The 21453-nt window shown below is 36.6% G+C and overlaps 1 protein-coding gene and 2 pseudogenes across 1 annotated transcript; 1 reads left to right on the plus strand and 2 right to left on the minus strand.

Moving 5' to 3' along the window:
* Positions 1 to 1155: 1155 nt before the first annotated feature.
* On the minus strand, positions 1156 to 3560 carry LOC127430535 (transmembrane protein 179B-like; annotated as a pseudogene).
* An 8408-nt stretch (positions 3561 to 11968) lies between these two features.
* On the plus strand, positions 11969 to 17376 carry sumf2 (sulfatase modifying factor 2). The gene is made up of 9 exons (XM_051681728.1): positions 11969 to 12249; positions 12591 to 12732; positions 13345 to 13459; positions 13708 to 13752; positions 13935 to 14085; positions 14215 to 14270; positions 15947 to 16031; positions 16722 to 16863; positions 17126 to 17376. Exons 1-9 carry the CDS (start codon positions 12192 to 12194, stop codon positions 17226 to 17228), a joined length of 897 nt encoding a protein of 298 aa, XP_051537688.1. The 5' UTR covers positions 11969 to 12191; the 3' UTR covers positions 17229 to 17376.
* A 176-nt stretch (positions 17377 to 17552) lies between these two features.
* Positions 17553 to 20923, minus strand: LOC127430536 (phosphorylase b kinase gamma catalytic chain, skeletal muscle/heart isoform-like; annotated as a pseudogene).
* Positions 20924 to 21453: the final 530 nt, after the last annotated feature.

A 21453-nucleotide genomic window follows, 5' to 3' on the forward strand; every position in this document is an offset into this window, starting at 1 on the left:
TTTTGCTCCACCAAACAATATGACTTGGCACAGAGTGGCTGTAAAGTGATGAGCAACAGGATGTCAAAAGACCAGTTGGATTCAGTGGTGAACCATGCTGAGCACTTGCTTTCACTGGTCATTCAGCTGCATGCTCAGTGTCAGGAGGAGAGTGTCCAGTTGGCTGCTATAGCTCAGCAGCTGAGAGAAGAGGGCCAGAGTCTACATAGGCAAAGTACCGTGCTTCAACAGGACATGACTGGGATGTACAAATCGTTGGAAGCTCTGATGGACACTAAGGTGGCATTTGAAGCCAAGGAGAAGCAAGCCCGTAAACTCAGCAAGCAACTTTGAGTCAAGGTGGGATTAACTGCTTGGCCATATTTAGAACCATCAGAGTTTAATGAATAAACTGGTCTGCCAATTTATTGTTTTCAGTTGAAAGCATATTCTGTACAATCATTTAAACTGGTCTGGTGATTTCTGTTAATCCTCTATTTTCTCCTCAACATAAATTCGTACAAGAACAGTATAAGAGTAATATATAATATAACTATATATAATGTAACTTTCATTATTTACAGTTTTGCAAGAAACAATAAAGTAAACCCTTCACATTTATTTGTACCTTTAAAGATGTAAAATTTTACCAATAAGAATGGAGCCCTTTTTGGATTATCAAATCAAATCACTTTATTGCCACTCAACCATATACACAAGTGCAACAGTGGGTGAAAGTCTTGGGTGCAATTCCAAGCAACATAGCAGTCATGACAGTGATGAGACATATACCAAGGAAACGACTATGCGTAATAATTCTTACCAATATAGTAACTATTTGTAATAGCATGACATACAGTATTTCTTAAGTCATTTTAAGGGAGGGTAATTGTTCACGTTTTACTTGTGTAGAAGAAAAGGTAGATAAATAAAATACAAAGAAATAAAGAAGTGTAATAATTGCAAATATTGTTTTTAAAATAATAATTGTCAGTAGGATGACATTGGAACATTTACTTATCCTGGTGGTTCATATTTTTCATACATTCACTGACATGGTTTTAGATTTGCTTGAAATTTTTGTGTATTTTTTTGCTCTCATCATACATTAATATTGTTTGTGTGAATAACTATTATTGTCTTTTGTCTGCTTAAAATGATTGGTGCTGCTTTTGATCTAAGTGAGTGTTCTGTTTACTGAAAGTACGTGTGGCATGATAACTTGCTCACGTGATGGTGATCTCTCGAGATTTACTAAGTGTGGGATGGGCGATGGAGGAAGGGCTCTGTCTCAGCTCGTCGCCACTCATCATCAATCCAAACTTTCAGCCGGGAGTTCTGGCGTCTCTGTATGACAACCACTGCCATAATTAACACCCAGAAAAAAAAGCTCACCCACACAGACCTCTGTGAAGGATAAACAGAATTGATATATTTTGTTTAATGAAAAGAAATAAAGACTGATGAGGTTGAAGACAATTAAAGTCATTTTTCTGGATGCTTTGCTATTCGCCCATGATTTATCTATTCTGCCACTAGAAATGTCCAATGATAAGGGGTTATTGAGAAAGTATGTCACATTTGACAGGTCAAATGATCTCAAAATGGCAACCACCTTGAGGAATAAAATAGCCTGTCTAGAACAAGACTGTAATCTTAATCTCATTTGAGTGTGCATTATTTTAAACATATTTGTCATAAGTGCACTATTCATTTTAAATCTATTTACATGGAAAAATTACTTGCACCTCTAAGTATTAAGCTCACAAATGAAGAGCTAAAGCTGTCTCAATTTCCTTCTCTAATGGCTATATAATGTCTGGGACCAGTGTCATATAGTGAAAGGTATTAAGACACGAACCAGAGTACTAACATCAGTACTGTGCAGTCCTGTGTAGAACTGATTTCCAGTGTAGGGATGGGCCCATGTCTTATTCTCTGCATCTTCACAACTAAACAAAAAAAGCTTTTTTATTTATTTATTTATTTATTTTTATTTATTTTTTTAACATTACTTCTGAAACTACTGCGGCAGCTGAGAACAATCAAACGAAATACTCTGTTGACCCTTCAATAAAGTTTTAAAATGACTATATAACCTGTGATCTCTTATCTTATGTATGTTATATCATGTACTGTATTTGTTATATGGTTCTTAGAGATACTTGGTAAAAAAGGGTGTAAAAAAAACAACAACAACAAAAAACAGACAATGAATGACTTTCAAAGATGAAAGGAGAGGAAATCACCTGGTAATAAGATGGAACATTGTGAAGGACAGAGAACACAAGCTGTCCCTTACAATCTTGAGAATGCATCCTGACACCAAGAGAAAAATCAGAAGAAACCCACAAACTCCTAGAGATGTGCTGAGAGAAATAGCCCCCCTAAAGCATATTTAAGTAAACATTTCCATACACAAACACAGAGAGAAGAGCAAAATTATCAGTCTGATTGTGTCCGATCCACAGAATGCTGCCAGCATGAATGTGAAATATCTAAATACATTTTTTTTTTATAAAAAAGTAAACGGAGTGTTTAATTCCAGTTGCTGTTTTTACAGCATTATAACAGCTAGTTATAAAGGAATAATGACCCCACAATGGATATGCTGTTAATATTTGCTTCAAACCCATTCCAAAAACAAAAGGAGACTTTATGCGGAATGACGGCCTCGATCACCATTCACTTTCACTGCATCTTTTTTCCATACAATGAAAGTGAATGGAAATCATAATGTCGAACATCTACACAGAAGAAAGTTTTTCAGAGAAAATGAGGACAGAATTTTCATTTTGGTGTGAACGATTCCTTTAAGAGTTTATACTAGTCTAGCTCTCTTCAGAGCTGACAAGTTAAAACATTCACCTTCTCACATCCTCATCTACACAGCTGGCATAGATCCAGTAGAGAATAACGGAAAAGCAATAAATAGCCATGCACACAGCGATGGCTGACAAAAAATAGCAAACAAATGGAAAGTGGAGCCCTCCACTGTGAAAGTCTGGCTGGATAAATTATAGAGACCACTGCCATAAAGGATGCATTGTCCATCAAAGTGGCCCTAAAAAGACAAACAATTAAGAAATATCCATATTTGCACATGCTAAATATAAACATAAGTAAATGTAATTATTTTTGTGAATGCTTGACAGTATGTAGAATAACCTGCTTTTTAAAAAGGGTCAGCAAGTAACATCTTATTAGGTGTAATTTCCTTAGTGTAAAGAGTGTAAATAATCTTTCGGCAAATATGTACAAATTCATATCTCTATCACACACTTGGAGCTGCACACTTGCAGGATTTTTGAGAGTGCTTAAGTGTTTTTGCTGTCCCTGTATCATATGACTCTAATAAACTATAATGTGGTACAAGAGGCTGGTCTATCACATCTAAAACAAAGAGGGTTGCCAGATCCAAGATAAAGCAACAGCATATACAGAATTTAAAGTGGGGTTTCACGTGGCCTTTACTGTAAGTTAAACGTGTTGTTTTCTGGTGCTGTGTGTATCTATATCAATACCGTCTTTGCAATGCGAAACAGCACATAATCAAAATATTCCCTTGGCAAAGCCTGCATTATATTATGACAATCCATGCAGAAATGTGCCATATGTAGCGGGAAATTTCACTACAATGTAGGGGTAAGTATTTCTTCTGTAATATCTTGGACGACTAGGAAAATGACAGTATCTAAGTCCCCACTCCTAGAACGATTAATTCCTCTACTTATTATCTAAGTATGTCTTTATCTGCCTTGATACTCTGTTTTTTTTTTTTTTTTAGCAATGACTGGTGAGGAGGAGACTCCACTAACAAATAGTTAGTAGCTTCCCAGAGTGTGATGAATTTAATTAACCCTTCTTCCCCTCTAACAGCCTAAAAGACAGGAGGAATGCCCCTAATCCAAGATGACAGAAGTTTTAGATTAATTTTTCTTAATGTTCAATAAAATAAAAATAAAACAAAGAGAATAATAGTAATAAGAACCACAGATAAACCTTTGTTTCACTTCACTTATGATTCCACATACAAACAAAGAAATAAAAGCTTCAAGCTTTTGTTCAGTCTCTTTTCTTTCTGCAATAATACTCAAGCCAAACGAAAACAAAAAAAAACAACAGTTCAAATAGAACGTTCAAATGAGACCCAGTTCACTCAACAGTACACAATAAATGTTACATTCCACAATAAATGTTACATTGCACATCAGATGCTTTTCCTCATGTCAATCAACATACCTGAGTGAGATTCACAACCCAAGATTTGAATTTTACCTCGCTGCAGAACTGGGCTGGCGTTGGACTGTCCAGGTATGGCAGGGAAATCAGATCAACTAACAGCGACCTGTTCAAAAACAGCAAGTCTTTTCCCTTTCAAACATAAGAAGAACAGTTCAGATAAAAAAATAAATAAAAAATAAAAAATCCACGTGAGCGTTTCCAATAGACAGGGCAGTCTTTTCCATGAAAAACACACAGTAATGCAGATCTGTTCAAAACAAAACTCTGTTACCAGTTCAGTAATTTATGCAGATGTCCATTCAAAAAGGATTTCCAAATCTTGAAATGAAAAACACTGCAAAGCGTCCAAAAAAAAAAAAATTAACTAAATGAAATATAGAGGAAAAAAAATAATTTCCAGGGCAATGGCTAAATACTCAAAATAGGAAGGGAAATACTGTCAAAAGAAAAAGCGTCAAAGAGTTCGCAATGCCGTTCGCGTTCACACAGCGGCACTAGTGTGTCAAAATGACGATTGAGGATTTTTCTCGAAACAACAGTAGAAAAATCACTCGATTCGAATCAGCTTTATTCCAAAGCAACAACAAAAATAATGTCCGTGTATTTCTTCCAGATGTCAGCTGTAGTTAAACAACAAAGAAAACTCACAGTACCTCAGCTCCCTTCAATCGGAGACAAACACTCGGGCCAACACAGCGTCTCAGCAAGCACGATGAGCAGTGCCCCTCTTCGTATCACACAGATGCGCAGTTCAGTTCCTCAGCAATCACGCTCAGCTGAAACTCCCGACAACACAAGCTCGGTCCAGCTTCTCGTCAGCTCACCTCGACACTTGTCATATGCTGTCCACGTAAAAGCGAAGAAGTCACGAGAAAACGGTTTTTTATTCCCTCTTTTACTCCCCGCTTCACTCACGCTCTCGCTCGTCTCACTCACTTCCACTTCCGATCTCAGTTTTTTCCAAAAAAAAACCTTTCAAAATGAAAGTCCTTGAATACCTCCACACATACAACGATCAGACAGACATGATGATAAAAATCAACTTAAACCACTTTTGCCAAATGTTGGGATCTTTTAGGAGGATATACAGAGCTGCAGGTGCTACACCAAAGTCTTTCTAGCAAGTCAGTCCACTGACTGCCATCTTTGGAACGCTCTCGGGAGGCTATTTCCAGTCATGACAGTGCAGCTCCTATCTACTTGAACACCGAAATCTTAATAAATAAAAAAAAATGGTTGGTCAAGTTTAGGATCAAAGAAAATATTTCAAATCAGCAGTAAAATCTGACAATGCTGGTATCATAAATTGTGTTTCTTTACCTCTGATTACGCAAAAAAACCCCGGCTTGTACAGCTAATGCGCATGCGCGTTTTCGAGTTGATTGACAGGCGATGTCTGTATCTAAAAGGTGATTGACTCTTTAACCTGTAAGGCGGGACTTCCTTTCTAAATCCACTGACCGTTGAGTGTTCCAGTTTCTCCCATTTGTTTTAATAGAAGTGACCCGTCTCTTAGTGTCAGGTATCTGTTTATGGGTCAATGACAAATAAGGATGTCAGAGATGTTATATAGAAAACATTTTTTTAAATCTAGTTTAAACGTTTCAAAGGAACAAATATTTTTTTGAGTCATAGAATATGTTTGTATATGTTTATCATAGAGTAGGTGTATTCCAGTCATTTTTATATTTAGCAGTTTTATGTATTTTCGAATCACTTAATAAATCTAGTTGAATAGAATAATTAAAATTGTAAAACTACACGTCCATCACGCCTCTAATACAATCAGCATTCACGAGGAAAAGAACGTGGCACGCTTCTTCTGTGTTGATCTGAGCTCACGTCGCTCCGCCCGAACACGCGCTGCAATAAATACATACACACAGTTAAGATGTGTTTAGTTCTGTTCAGATCAAAAATAGGCAAAGGACACATAGAAAATATATTTTAGAAGCATTTTAGTGGAGGTACACAGACAAATGGAATTAGCCTTGGAGAAGCGTCGTTGTCTGTTGACTTTTGGAGATCAGCGCACTTTATTTATATATTCATCTTGATTTTGTATTTTACGTTGAAAGGTAATGCTTTGAAAGCTGACTGTAGTAATGTTTACACTATTGCCGCATATTAAACTTGTGGAAGGCCTCCTACACTCGTTCACAGCACACAGCCAATGTAAGAGGCTACAACTGTGAGAACCTTTATAAGCATTATATCTTGTTTAGGTTTGACAAAAGATATTGTAAAGCAGTAAATTGTTTATTATGAATTTTATGTTCAATGAATTTAATGTCATAGAAAGATGAATGCTTTTACATGTTGATGCAACTGATTTATGTATCTGATTAAATTCATAAATTGAAGAACCAAATACTTGAGTATTCAATATTAACTGACAAGTAACACCTCAGATACTTTTAATGGTTTATAATGCGTTTTCACTCCAGAATACTGTTTCAAATGGTCAATAACTCCTTTAGAAGCATGAAGTAACACTCTAGTCATTACTAGCAGGTTACCATGATCTTCACTTTAGAATACTGTTCCAAATGGTCAATAACTCCTTTAGAAGCATGAAGTAACACTTTAGTCATTACTAGCAGGTTGCCATGAGCTTCACTTTAGAATACTGTTCCAAATGGTCAATAACTCCTTTAGAAGTGTGTACTAACACTTTAGTCTTTACTAGCGGGTTACCATGATCTTCACTTTAGAAGACTGTTCCAAATGGTCAATAACTGCTTTAGAAGTGTGTAGTAACACTTTAATCTTTACTAGTGGGTTACCATGATCTTCACTTTAGAATACAGTTCCAGTGGTAAGTAATTCCTTCAGAAGTATGTGGTAACACTTCAGTCATTACTAGGGGGTTACCATGATTTTCAATGTAGTTATTAATAGAAACCTATAACCCCAAAACACAGAGACAGCGTACTAATTTGTAATGGTTAAGAGAGATATCCAGAAGAACCATATATTTCTGTGAGGCAAGTTGGCTAGTAATGACATTCTACCAGGCAATGTAGTAATTTGGAGGGGTTATTTCTTTAAGTTAATTTCTGGTAAAAGAGCACAAGAGGGACACTGTCCTGCTTCTGTAAAGATGCACTTTATTTTTGTCACTAAATAAAATATAATAATTTACATTTAGTCATTTCAGTGCTGGAATTGGTGACATCATAAAGACTTTGCCCCCACTCCCTGAAGAAAAAAATAAAAAATTCTAAAAATAAATCACTGTAGTGGCTGTTTAAATAGCATTTGTGGTCATGTTGGCTGATGAGTCCTTTTGGTCCAGTACAGAAATAATGTCATCTTCAGTGGAGAGATGCTGAAAGAATTGACACTGGAGTGAGGTAACCTCCCAAACTTGCATTAAGAAGGCCATTTATTTCAACTGACCCCTTAGTACATAGTTCTCTATAGGAGGCATAACAACATTTACTAGTTATTAATAGCTAACCCCAATCATAATTCTCCTATTACCTACTGGTTAGGTAAACAATCTTGTGTATTAGTTAACAGTAGTTCTTAAGATGTTGTAGCACTAGTCCTTTGTTATGAATTCGTTCTTGATTAGTTTAGCATTAATTATGAAATAGTATAGTTACTGATTAGTTCTCCATTAGGTATGAAAAAAGAGTTTTTATTGATTACCTAATAGTAAACTATTGCATTCATCTATGTGCTGTTACTTACTAATTAGTTAATAACAGTTTCTTGTTAGTTAATAGTAGTAACTAAAATATTAATGTTGTGCTACTCATTTGTTCCTGTCTAGTTACCCATTAATGAAGGAACAGTATTCTAAAGTGTTACCAATTTATTTTTTTATAAACATTTTATTTTTAATTTAGGAAAAATAGTATCTATCCAATTACTTACTGTTGTGGCGGGCTAAGTTTCTGAACACCGGATATGCGTAGTTGGGAAATTATGCACCAGTGCAGACTTGTCATTATCAATTTGTAATCATTATAGTGAATAAGCATTATTGTTATCACTATTTACACTGCCATTATTTGTCATTATGAGCAGTCTTACAGATCAGACAGCTAATAAAACGAGTTCTGTTGCTGCTCAGTTAACAGTGCTAGCATGTTTGGCCTGAATTTTCCTCTATTACATGCAGTAGTTAAGTCTGTGCTAGCTACCTGTAACAGTTTAGCATTTCGGCTATTATATTTCTCAAATCATGTAGCAGTTACCAACCAATTTATGCACAAATCTAAAATTTGCTAAGGCCTTGCCTTTTATAGAAATACATTGCTAACTTCAGGATCTGTTACAAGGCAATTATTGATTGTTTTGCTAATATTGCCATGCTTTATTACAAAATCTTGAGTATAAATCAAGCCCTCTTGCACGTTAACACATTTTAAATGTAGAACTACAGCACTGATAAATAAATACGAGAGGGGCTAAGATTCAAGAAGAACTGAAAAGTACAACTTTCTCAGACCATAGGTGTTGGGGCCGTTTGAGAGGTGGACCCAGACAGGATGAAGATACAACTTTAATCTCTGAGGCATGAGTTGGAGTTTTAAACAGTATTTCATTACATTAATACATCAAGAAAATAGAGAGATTATCTGAGGATAATTGGGTACAATACAGGAGAAAATGGAGGGATTTGAGGAGGAGGAGGGGGAGAGGATAATATGGATTATGATGATTTATTTGTGAGGAGAGGAGAAAGGAGAAGCAGAGAAAGCCAGCACACATATGTGACAGTGAAGGAGTTAAAAACTGCAAATTGACGGGCAATCCACAGGGATTTAACAAGAATGAAGAGCAAAGGAGATATGCCGAAGAAAGATTTAAAGTGATAGTGAGAGTCAAAGAGTTGGGTGGAATTAAGGCAATAAATCCGATCAAACTCACATCAATCCTAAAAAATCAACTAGGTGAGATAGCAAGATGTGGGGGAAAATTGTGGGGGAGCTCACAGCATGGCACTCAGAGGCTGTGAAATAATGAAGCAAGCAGTAGAGATTCAAAAAATTAGAGTGGAGCAGAGGGTTTCGTATGCAGAAGCGGTCAAGATAAACACAAATAAAAGGGGGTCAGAAGTAAAACATGGAACAGGAGGAAACAGCAGGAGGATTGGAAATGAAGTCATGATGATGATTGATATAAGAAAACTTGTGACCTTTATTGCAGGAGTAATAAATGGTACAGCAGAGGTGAAGTCAAAACAGAGAAAATAAAGCTAATTATAATAGCAGCAGAACGCCATCTGGACACAAAACTGCTGACATGGGAAAAGGTGAGGGAAGATCATGCTACTCAGTCTGAGCAGGAAACATGTATTGGTTGATACTTTGGATGGTGGTAATCTTACAATGGAATGATCAGAGCCTGTTTGCTGTTTGCTAAGCACCCTGGGCATTATATGTGTTCAAGAAACATGGTTGAGACCAAATTTAGATTTTGTAGTAGATGATTTTATATCCATTAGGAGAGATAGGGATGGTGGAGGAGGTGGTTGTTCAAGATTTATTAGGGAGGGAATGCAGTATAGAGTATTGGGTATAGGGGATGAATTAGAATACATTGTTGTGGAAGTGTGGTGTAAGGAAGGGGTATTAGTGGTAGTTAATTTTTATAGTCTATGTCAGAGAATAGATATTGGGAAGCTTGAATAAATAGAAGGGCAGGATAGTAATAGTGTTATATGGTGTGGGGGCTTCAATGCTAACAGTACACTTTGGGGAGGGGGAATAAAAGATTCAAATGGGCAAATCATAGAGAATATGCTAGAGGAGAAAGGACTGGTACTGTATGTCTGAATAATGGAAAAGGGACTCGAATAAACACCTCAACAGGCAAAGAGAACGCAATAGACCTAACACTGGCCTCAATGGAAATTGCAAATAAATGTGACTGGGAAGTATATGAGGAATCAACTATAGGGAGTGACCATTATCCAATATTATGCAAAATTTGAATGAAGAATGAGGTGGAATCAAGTGCTCCTGTGAGTAAGTGGTTATTTGAGAAAGCAGAGTGGAAAGAATTTAAGGAACAGTGCAGGGTAAAGCTAAGACGGATAATAGAAAATAATGAAACAGATCTCCTAAATGAGAAAATACATGTAATAAGTGAAACTGCAAGATGTGTTTGATGAAATAGATCCATCCACAGGTCGGCCTTTATATGCTGATGGTGCACTATGGAAGAGAGGCAGAAAAATTGGATATTTAATGAAGAAAGTGCAAGAGGCAATTGGGGTGGTAGAACGGTGATCTTTCAAATGGGGATTTAAATTCTCTGTGGATAAAACTAAAACAATCATTTTCACAAGGAAAAGAGTAAGTGAAGACTTAAATTTAAAGTTGTATGGAAATTTAGTGGAAAGAGTGCAGGTGTTCTGATTTTTAGGTATAATAATAATTATAATTAATTATATTTATTTCACACATTTGCACATGAAATTCTTTTTTTCACATATCCCAGCTAAGCTGGGGTCAGAGTGCAGGGTCAGCCATGATACGGCACCCCTGGAGCAGATAGGGTCAAGGGCCTTGCTCAAGAGCCCAACAGTGGCATCTTGGCAGTGCTGGGCCTTGAACCCCTGACCTTCTGATCAGTAACCCAGAGCCTTAACCGCTGAGCCACAAAGAGAAATGTAAAAAGGTAGTTAATGTAATGAGGTGTCTGACTGAAACAAATTGGGGTGCATATAGGGAATCTATGAAAATAATATATGGGCCAAGTGAGATCAGTTTTGGACTACGGGTGTATGGCATATGGATCAGCATCAAAAACGTTACTAAAGAAGATAGATGTTATACAAGTACAAGCGCTCAGAGTTTGTTGTGGGGCTTTTAGGATGACCCCAGCTGCAGCATTACAACTATTGATTGGTGAGATGCCGTGGAAATTAAGAAGGAATCAGACTGCAGGAATATACTGGATTAATCTAAAAGGTCATGGTGACTCTCACCCAACAAAGAAGATATTAAGAGATAGTTTGGAAAGAGAGCCCAGAGGAATGTCAAGTTTCGGATGGATGTGTAGGCTGGCAGAAGAGTTAGGTCTGTGTGGGAAGGAATTTAGTCCAACTGTTATTTGGCCACTTAGTCCTCCATGGATATTGAAAGAACCAGAAGTACTTAGATCTATCAGTGTTAGAAACATATCAAGAAAACAGGGAAGGACAATCAGTAGAAAGTCTTTTTCAAGCAACATTATATTTGGCTGTGAGTATATATATATATATATATATATATATATATATATATATATATATATATATATATATATATATATATATATATATACTGATGGATCAAAAGATCCTGAATCTGGGCGCACAGGCTTAGCATTTGTGGTTCCAAGCAGACAGGTTGGAGTGCATAAGTGCACTACAGATCATTTGGCAGTGTTTACAGTAGAGATGATGGCAGTGATATGGGCATTAGAGTGGGTAGTGGAAATCAGACCAGGAAATGTGGTAAAATGCTCTGATTCTGTAACTGTTCTCCAGTCTATTAAAAATTACTCATCTAAAAGTAGGTCAGATTTAAAAATATTCAAATGCAATCAAGGATAGTCAGCTCTGGGATTCAGATTTGTTTTACATGGGTGCCAGTTCATATGGGAATTAAGGGGAAATAAAGAGGCTGACAGTTTAGCAAAAACTGAACACGCAGCACCTCAACGTTGATGCTCCATACTCCATCTCAGTAGGTGGCGGAAATGCACAAAATATTTGTTTGCCAACCGCCACAAAACCGGAAGAAGAGGAAGACCATAGGTGGCGATAAACACTTTTTTACATGCATTAGCGACGGCGTAGAGGGACACTGAATCATTGACCTTTTTTATGTTGTTGTGCATATTCATCGATTCCTTTCAAGCGATTATAGATTAATTGTGACGTTTTATTAAGTGTTTGATGATTCAGACGCTGGACGAGATTGGTCATTGATCTGCCCTTCACTCTTTATTATATTATCACGATGATTTTATGGCAGATCTTATACCTTTTATTGTTATGGGTCACATCGTGTGGAACAGGTAAGATATGAAGCCAAAGAAACTAGTAACTTAATTAGTAATGCCTTAGTTTACGCTAAAATACTATAGTTAACTACAGTTACTGTTACTGAATTGTGGTTACTTTTTATACCCACCACTGCCACCAAAATAAGTAAATATAACAGTATCTTTTTTACAGTAGGATATATATATATATATATATATATATATATATATATATATATATATATATATATACATAACTTTACGGTGTATGAACAATATTTGTAGTATTTTGTCTATAACTGTGATTACCATGGTAGCCTAAATCTTTGTACGGTCATTTCCAGTATGCAGAAATAACGAAATATATTTTTTAGTTGACATGGTGCTTATTCCTGGTGGGAGTATGACGATGCGAACTAGTGCTGCTAATGGGAGAGATGGGGAATCACCAACACGAGCTGTCACTGTCCAGCCTTTTAAGATGGACAAATATCCTGTTACTAACTTCGACTTCAGGTGCTTGTCATTGCCACAGAAGACAGTGGCTATCTCCAAACCTAGCAAACAGCCCACCTACACAACATTTTTCAGAACACACCTATAATGCCCAAAAATGCTGTCTAGTAGGCATCTCACGTGGGTTTGAGACAAAGCCAACTTGGGGGTTAAAGGAATAGTTCACCCAAAAATGAAAATTCTCTCCTCATTTACTCACTCTAATGCCAGATGTGTATGACTTTATTCTACGGATCTTTAGAAGAATATCTCAGCTCTGTAGGTCCAAACAATGCAAGTGAATGGTGACCAGAACTTTGAAGTTCCAAAAAGCACATAAAGGCAGCATAAAATATATACATACAAAAAATAGACTTATGGACTACTTTTATGCTGCCTTTATGTGCCTTTTGGACCTTCAAGATTTTGGGCACCATTAACTTGCATTATATGGACCTGTAGAGCCAGACGTTTTTTCTTCTAAAAATCTTAGTTTGTGTTGAGCAGAAGAAACAAAGTCTTAAACATCTGGGAGAGAATTTTCATTTTTGGGTGAACTATTCATTAAATCTTGTTCTCCTAATGCTTGTGTGTGTTCTGACTGGACTGATACAACTGCTTCTGTTTTTCCAGGGAATTTGTCAGACTGCAAAAATATAAAACAGAGGCCGAAATGTTTGGTTGGAGTTTTGTCTTCCAGGACTTTGTGTCTGATGAGCTGAAAAGCAAGGTCACTCAGAAAATTGAGGTATGATTATGAATCCAGGGCAGGTGCATAAAATATAAAAACATATAGTGTATTTTTATGCTTTATGGAGTATAAAGCATCAAAACTAATTGACTGTCAGCTGGCCAGAATTGTTACATCTGTTTACAAACTAGGAACACCAATTCTATTAAACATCTTTAAATGGTAATTCACAAATAGCTAACTACTCCCTATTATGCTGTATTTGTCTATCTCTTTTCGCTTTAAAATTACCACCTCTTTCCTAGTCTGCTCCCTGGTGGTTACCAGTCGAGAAGGTGTTCTGGAGACAGGTAACGTATTTAATACCTTATATGCATGTAATTCACAGGGCCTTACATGATGATTAATGCAAGAATCTAAAAAATTGAATTGCTGAAATAATTTTAGCAAGCAATGTTAATGTAATACAGCTTAAGGTATTTTTGTATTGCATACGGATATACATATTCGTCAAGTCTCTTGATGTGTGCAGCCAGCAGGACCAGGCTCCGGTATCAAGGACAGGCTAGAGTTTCCTGTGGTGCAGGTCAGCTGGAATGATGCACAAGCCTACTGTCAGTGGAAGAAGAAAAGGCTGCCAACTGAGGAAGAGTGGGAAATGGCTGCACGTGGAGGTCTTGATGGTAAGCCAAATAAGACATATGCCTCTCAGCATCTGAAAAATCTGCTTCATTATTTATGTATTCAGTATCGTTCACTCTTCTGTTTTGCATAATTTTAAATAGCCTTTAGCCTACACATGTGTATTTCAGGCAGGACATACCCATGGGGCAACAAGTTCTTGCTGAACCGTACTAACTTGTGGCAGGTCAGTTGAGAGGTATATGCTTATTAAATTTAAAGGAAAATGTTTATTTTTACTTAAAGGGATAGTTCACCCAAAAATGAAAATTCTCTCATCATTTACTCACATTCATGCCATCCCAGATGTAAATGACTTTCTTTTCCTCTGCAAAACACAAATGAAGATTTTTAGAAGAATATCTCAGCTCTTTAGGTCCATGCAATGCCAGTGAATGGTGGCCAGAACAAAAACAGTTCAAGGGATGAAAATTAATGACATTTTTTGCAGAATGTAACCAAAAATGGGAACAAAGGCCCTTTTAATTTTTCCGAAAATGGAAAAAAATGAAATGCTGGTAACCGGTTAATAACCGGGTAATTTCATTCCGATTATTATTTTTTTTTTTTAATGAAACCAAAGTCTCAATGGTTTATCACAATAAATTTTCAGAAACTACACCACTTCCTGTAGCCCAAAAAATGAGGCTTCACTCTCTTTAGGAGAACATGATAAGCATGTGATTTGATCCTGAAGAAAACCGCTGCATCACACATTTCTTTGCCTAATTGCACTTTGTGGATGTAGCCTTCTGTGACATCCTGAAGACCTTTTTAACAACAATATAAAATGAATACATATACATGCATGATTAATCCAGATGCAAGGAAAAATGTTGAGGGAGAAAGTACATTTCTCAGTTGTTTCGGAGTCTTCACTAAATAACTTGTAATTCAGTAATCAAAACAAATAGTTAATATAAAATTATTTTATTTTAGATGGCCAGATGTACATTTGAAATATTTGTTTATATTTTTGGGGATATATTTAATATTAAAAATATATTTATTGAAAATGTGTTTTTTATATATGCTACTGTATACTATGCTTTTTATGATTTCTGTGCTGGGAATTCCCCCACATAGGATTTTTTTTTTTTTTGGCTTATTTTGGGTAAGGCAATTTCCTTATTTTGACCTTGTTTCTTTTGCCAGTTCTAGAAACTAGTATTTCACCCACCCATTACACAGAGTGGTTTCATTTTAAAAAGAACGTTATTAACCATTCTTTTATTTCGTTCTAACTGATAACCAATTGGAAAGAGGCTGCGGAACACTCGAACCGGAATGAAAAATACTGTTTATCCTAAGAACGAACCGAAATGAAAAACATTTTGTTTTTAGTCCCTGCTTTGAAGATCAAAAAAGCACATAGGCAGGATAAAAGTAATCCATAAGTCTCCAGTGGTTAAATCCATATCTTCTGAAGGGATATGATAGGTGTGGGTAAAAAACAGATCAATATTTAAGTCCTTTTTTACTGTAAGTCTACACTTTCACTTTCACAGTCAGCTACGTACTGGCAGGAGCTGGAAGAGGTGGAAATTTATAGTATAATAAAGGACTTAAATATTGATCTGTTTCTCACCCATACCTATTATACTGCTTCTGAAGATATGGATTTAACCACAGACCATTCACATGTATTGTATGGACCAACAGAGCTGAGATATTCTTCAAAAAATATTGTTGTTTTCTGCAGAAGAAAGTCATACACATCTGGGATGGAATGAGGGTGCGTAAATGATTAAATAATTTTCTTTTTTTGGTGAACTATTCATTTAAAAATAGTCAGTGTTTAAAACCCTTTAAATTTCTAAGTATTTGTAGTTTATAAATTGTTGGTAAACTGTTTGTTTGAAGGGCAGATTTCCAGATGGGGACACAGTTGAAGATGGCTATCATGGCACAGCTCCTGTAACTGCCTATCCTCCACAGAATAACTATGGTATGTAATCACACACTAAATGTCTAAAAGAAGCTGGTTGGTAAATTAAAAATGAAGAGCGGTATGAGAAAAGTTTGAAAGTGTGCAAGAGATTATACATTCAAATACTAGTCGAATGTTTAATCAAAAACATACAATACATAACAATTCAGAGACAAAGATGCCTGGTGAAAATCACAGGGTACTATTTAACTCTTCATTCCATGTGCTATTTAAAGGAATATTCTGCGGTCAATACAAGTTCAGCTCAATCGACAGCATTGAATGTTGACTAAAAAATGATAATTTCGACTCGTCCCAAGGTTCACGACTCAACCCAAATCAAGGTTACTGTGAGGCACTTACTATGGAAGTGAATGGGGTACATTTTTGGTGTGTTTAAAGGCAGAAATGCGAAGCTTAACATTTTATAAAAGCACTTGATGTTTATGGATTGGCCTCATTCACTTCCATTGTGAGTGCCTCACTGTAAACCAGATTTTTGCTTTTTTTTTTTTTTTAAAAGAAAAGCAGGAACAAGTCGAAATAAATGTTTTTGGTAATCAACATTATGCCTCAAATGCTGTTGATTGAGCTTGTATTGAACCTGGAATATTCCTTTTAAATCTATCTTAAATCTTAAAAATGTAAATAATTTCACTCTTTTACCATTGTTCTGAATTGAGAGAATGATCTCGCACCTTGTTCCAGGACTATATGATATGCTGGGTAATGTCTGGGAGTGGACCTCCTCACGTTTTCCTGGTGCTCAGACCCAGTATGTCCTGCGTGGGGCATCCTGGATCGACACAGCTGATGGTTCAGCCAATCATAGAGCTTGTATCACCACTAGGTCAGTCATATTTGATCCTGCTTTCTCTGCGTATATGCTAGAGTACAATATACTTTTAGATGCATTTGCTGAGCCATATTTTTACTGTCAGTTAATACATATTATTCAAAGGCAAATGAACTTCAGTTTTTCATTATTCTATTTCTATCCCTTGTTGTAGCAGTTCCAGTTGACCTCAAGTGGGTTGATCAACTCTTGCTACAGCCATTGTCTAAATTAATGCAATTTAATGGTATATTGCGTTTTATTTTATTTTTTGTAGGATGGGAAACACACCAGACTCTGCCTCTGATAACCTGGGCTTCCGCTGTGCTTTAAGTTCAAATGCAAAGCCAAAGATGAGCAAAACAAGAACTGAGCTGTAGGATCCAAATGTGTAATGACTAGCTGATGCCAGTGGTGCATTATGAAATGAATTTGACATTTCTCCTGTGGAGACATGAACTTCTGGAATTCAGTGCTTGATTTACCTTTTTTTTTTACACAAAGTACTGCTGTATTAAAATCTAAAAAACCTTAACAATCTTATAATTGTCTTTATTTTATCATATAGTTTAAATAGTATTACTGTAAGAATACTGCTCGTTTAATAGTACTAGATAATTAAAACGCCTACATTTTAAATAAGACAATACTTAAGCCAAAATCCAAAACAAGACCCCTGAAAATAATTCAAAAAAATGTAATTTTCATCTCATTATTGAAGAGAATGAAACAAGGGTGGGCTGACATGCTATCATATAGCAGTAGCCACTGTACATTTTGGGACCGTTATCAACATGGCCTTGAGGTAAATTGTGTAGACAGATCTGGTAGTCATTGGACATTATGTACTTAAACCAAGTCCTAAGTGACATGTCCATCTCCTCAGCTGCAGTAGAAACCAAAATCACTTTTGGAGTGTTCTCAAACAAGGCTACTCTGTTCTGAGTCTGCCCTTTCTTCACCCAGTGCCCATAGATCTTAAAGGTGCAAGCGTCAATCATCTTGCGCAGAGGTCTGATGGCATAATGGTCGCTGCAGATCACCTCCTTGGTGACGGGTTTGGCACGTCGATAGTTGCAGTAGATCCGAATTGCAGCAAGTACAGTCATACAAATAACCTGTGGGAGTTTGTGAATTATGGATCAGAAAGAGTATGTGTTTTAGGTAATGGAAACCTAAATTTGACTATTTTTAAGAGACGTCAATTAGAACATCTGCTGCTACCTTGAACTTTCTGTAAGGGCTGAAATGGCGGACCTCTGCAACCATGTACTGTTGAAAGAATGGGTGATTTAGGGCTTCTGTCGCTGTATAATAACAACTAGTAACCTGGAAATCTACTGGGATGAAAATAAGGTCACACTGGAGAGGCATTTTGACATCGCATTTTATCAAAAATACTTTGAAACTATTTGTATGGTAAAGCAGTACCGTGCCAAACAAACAATGATTGACTGAGACACACACCAAGTGTTTGACAGTGTCAGAGCATTCGTACCACTCTGGAGAACTGAAGTCATATTTCCCTGCGAGAATCATTCGCAGCATCAGCATTTGTTTCCTGTGCCAGAAAGGCGGTGATCCAGCCAGAAGAGTGTACAAGATCACTCCAGTGCTCCAACTACACCAGAAAAGACAATTTAATACAAATAGATTTAATTCTGTTAACCATCAGCAACCATCTTTTAAGGTAGGAAACTGCAAATCAACATGTTAAAAGTTTTAATAAATTCACATTTATCGGCTGATACCAATATGGCCGCTAATATATTGTGCATCCCTTGTTAAAATCACCCAGAACACCTTAGCAATTGTACATCATCTCTCTGGCACCCACCCAGAACACACAAGCATCGTAGCATTGAGTTTCACATGAGCAAGCACCGCTCACTTTTTTAGAACATGCAGAAATCTAGTTTTAGGGGTATATTGTATGCCAAATTCTCTAAATAATTCACAAAGAGTGATATTGATGGCACATATATATCACTTGCTTACAGGTCAACAGCAGTCCCATAGCCAATATGGTTGGGATCCATGGAGCACTCGATTATTTCAGGGGCCAAGTAACCTGGTGTTCCACAAACCTCTAGAGTAAAACAGAGATCCAGGTATATGTGATTGCGTGTAGCAATATATGGCCTTCAAAACCACGTTGTTCCACATTCTATGTGGTGTCTCTTCTAGAGCAGGTGGCCACAAAAAACAAATGCTTGTAGTCTTTCTTCAGAACTCACCATTAAGCTTTTGTCCCAGCTCATTCTGAATTGAAAAGCCAAAGTCAGTGAGTCTGATGTTCATGTCATCAATGCTCTCTGGTTTCAGGTCCCTATGGACAATATTGTGGGCATGAAGATACTCAAAAACTTCCAGAAGAGCTCGTATGATCTTTCTAAAAAAGAATAAAAGACAAATGAGTGCCAAGAATCCATATTATCTTTCAGAGGTTAACATAATAGCTCAGAGTTGAGTTGATCAGAGTTGCTATATAAAAATGAATTAAACTCATTAACTTAATAACTTTCAGGCTAATGCCTTTCTAAATATTTAGTTCTACAGGCATATACCCTAAAAACAATCAAACCTAATGTATGTGGGAATTCAGAGTGCTGCATTCAGAACAGTGGCAGCATACCATGGCCTAAGTTCAAACTCATCCAAACTCACAATGCCCTATTTCTTTTGGCAACAGCTTAACCATGCATCTGATTATAGTCCCCTCTTGAGGACAGAATATGTATTAACTTCAGAATCACTCCTTCACACATTTGCAGGCAATTATGAGCAGTTCAAAACTGATGTCAGAGTTATTCAAGGGAGAGCTGACCATGTCTCTTTCTCGCTTAAGGTGACTTTTTCTGTAAGGTAATCAAAGTGTTCTCCTCTCTTCATCCTTTTAAAAGAATAGACATGTATAAACATTTTACTGTGAAAAGACAGTAATATTTTATGAAAACTAATGAATTATAAGCAATACCAATTGGTTGGGTTGGTAACATATTTAATGAACACCGTTCAGCACATTAGAGAGTATACCACATCTGTTCAAACTATTAAGTGGTTAGACAAAGAGCAACTGGATAGGAATAAAAGAGAGGAGATGATAATTAATGGAGGGCTTTTGAAGTGGGATTGCCTGCATGTTTGTATTGAGTGTAGCCGGACTTTGGCAGTAACAGTCCCATCTTGGCACTGAGTTCTTTTCAGTGCATTTAGAAATAGCTAATCTCCTATTTGTATGCTGTGGAGTGTCAACCAACACACAGTTCTCCATTGGAACATTTTAAAATCTGAGTATAGGAAATAGGAAACAAACTTGAATGCAAGCAGTTTAGATGTTTGGATCTGAGCCCCTTGTAGAGATACAAAAAAATAGACTTTTCTACTTTCGGAAGGAATGTAAGTGCTGCTTGGCCATGAAAAACTCGCCACCACAATTCTAGAGTTGGCAAGAACTGGTCATTGATATGCAGTTGCTGAGTTGTTCTGGGTGGTTGCTATGAGGATGCCCAAGTCAAAAGAGCCCAATCTGAAGGGTGTTGTTGCAAAATATCTTAAAATATATCAATTTGCTGTACCATAAAACCTTTACATTTGATCGGTTATATTGGCAACATTCACATTGGCATTGGACAGCCATACTTGTGTTCTTTTGTCCAGACACTTTTCGAAGAATGTCAATCTCCTTCACAGTGGCCTGCTGGATTTCTTGAATCTCTTGAGGTGTCATTTTGTCTGATGGTGTGATGTCTATGACCTTTTCAGCATATTCCTGGCCAGTGCGTTTGTCCACACATCGACGGACTACACTGCTCACACCTCTGGCAGAGGACATGAATAAGGCTCCCAGTACAGTCGGGAACAAAATATAATTATTATTTTGTTAAGGACTTGATTTTTATTGTTGCTTGTTTTGTAGTGGCCTTAATTAAATTATGTACACTCTTTTTGTTCCAGAGACAAATTTCACCACACCAAGATGTGAAACCTACCTTCCTAAGATCCCCTTTGATTCATATTTTTCATAAAATTCCTGACCACCATCCCAGTCAGGGTTTTCCTCCTCTTTTGTCATTCTGAAGCATCAGATATACTTAGCTGTGTTTCAAATTCCTTGAAATACATTTAAAAATAAAAGGAAGGCTTTTATTTAAAAGTTTCACAGACAAACAAATATTGTTATGGTTAAAACATGTTAGGAACTAGAGATACACTACTTTAATTAGTTGTTGCATGTATTGTCCTTTAATACATAACAATGTTTTTGCAACTTGTAATTTTGTTTTCGTCAGACTACCACAAGAGTACTTAACATAATCTATTCCTCAATGAATTGCCTTAGACTTAACATGTCATCTTTATTTTCACACTTCATCTAGTGGTTTGTCCTTCAGTCACTGTGGCTCCCGTGTCGGTCCCCAGGCTTTTACTCATGCATACCAGATGTTGTTATCTCGGTTGCTAATATACAAGCACCAACATAAACAAAACATTTCAGAAGTTTTATCAGTTTTCCTGCTGTTTCTTTATACATTTTTAATGGTGTACCAGAATTGGGTGCAGAAGCAATGGCTATAAATAGACAGACTATTATTTGAGTAAGGG

This window comes from Myxocyprinus asiaticus, chromosome 40 (assembly GCF_019703515.2).
Source record: "Myxocyprinus asiaticus isolate MX2 ecotype Aquarium Trade chromosome 40, UBuf_Myxa_2, whole genome shotgun sequence".
NCBI classification, from domain to species: domain Eukaryota; kingdom Metazoa; phylum Chordata; class Actinopteri; order Cypriniformes; family Catostomidae; genus Myxocyprinus; species Myxocyprinus asiaticus.

Coding starts and splice junctions, on each gene's coding strand:
- sumf2 (XM_051681728.1), top strand. CDS start 12,192: ATGATTTTATGGCAGATCTTATACCTTTTATTGTTATGGGTCACATCG. Junction 13,460..13,707: donor AGGTCACTCAGAAAATTGAG/GTATGATTATGA, acceptor CCTCTTTCCTAG/TCTGCTCCCTGGTGGTTACC. Junction 14,271..15,946: donor ACCGTACTAACTTGTGGCAG/GTCAGTTGAGAG, acceptor GTTTGTTTGAAG/GGCAGATTTCCAGATGGGGA.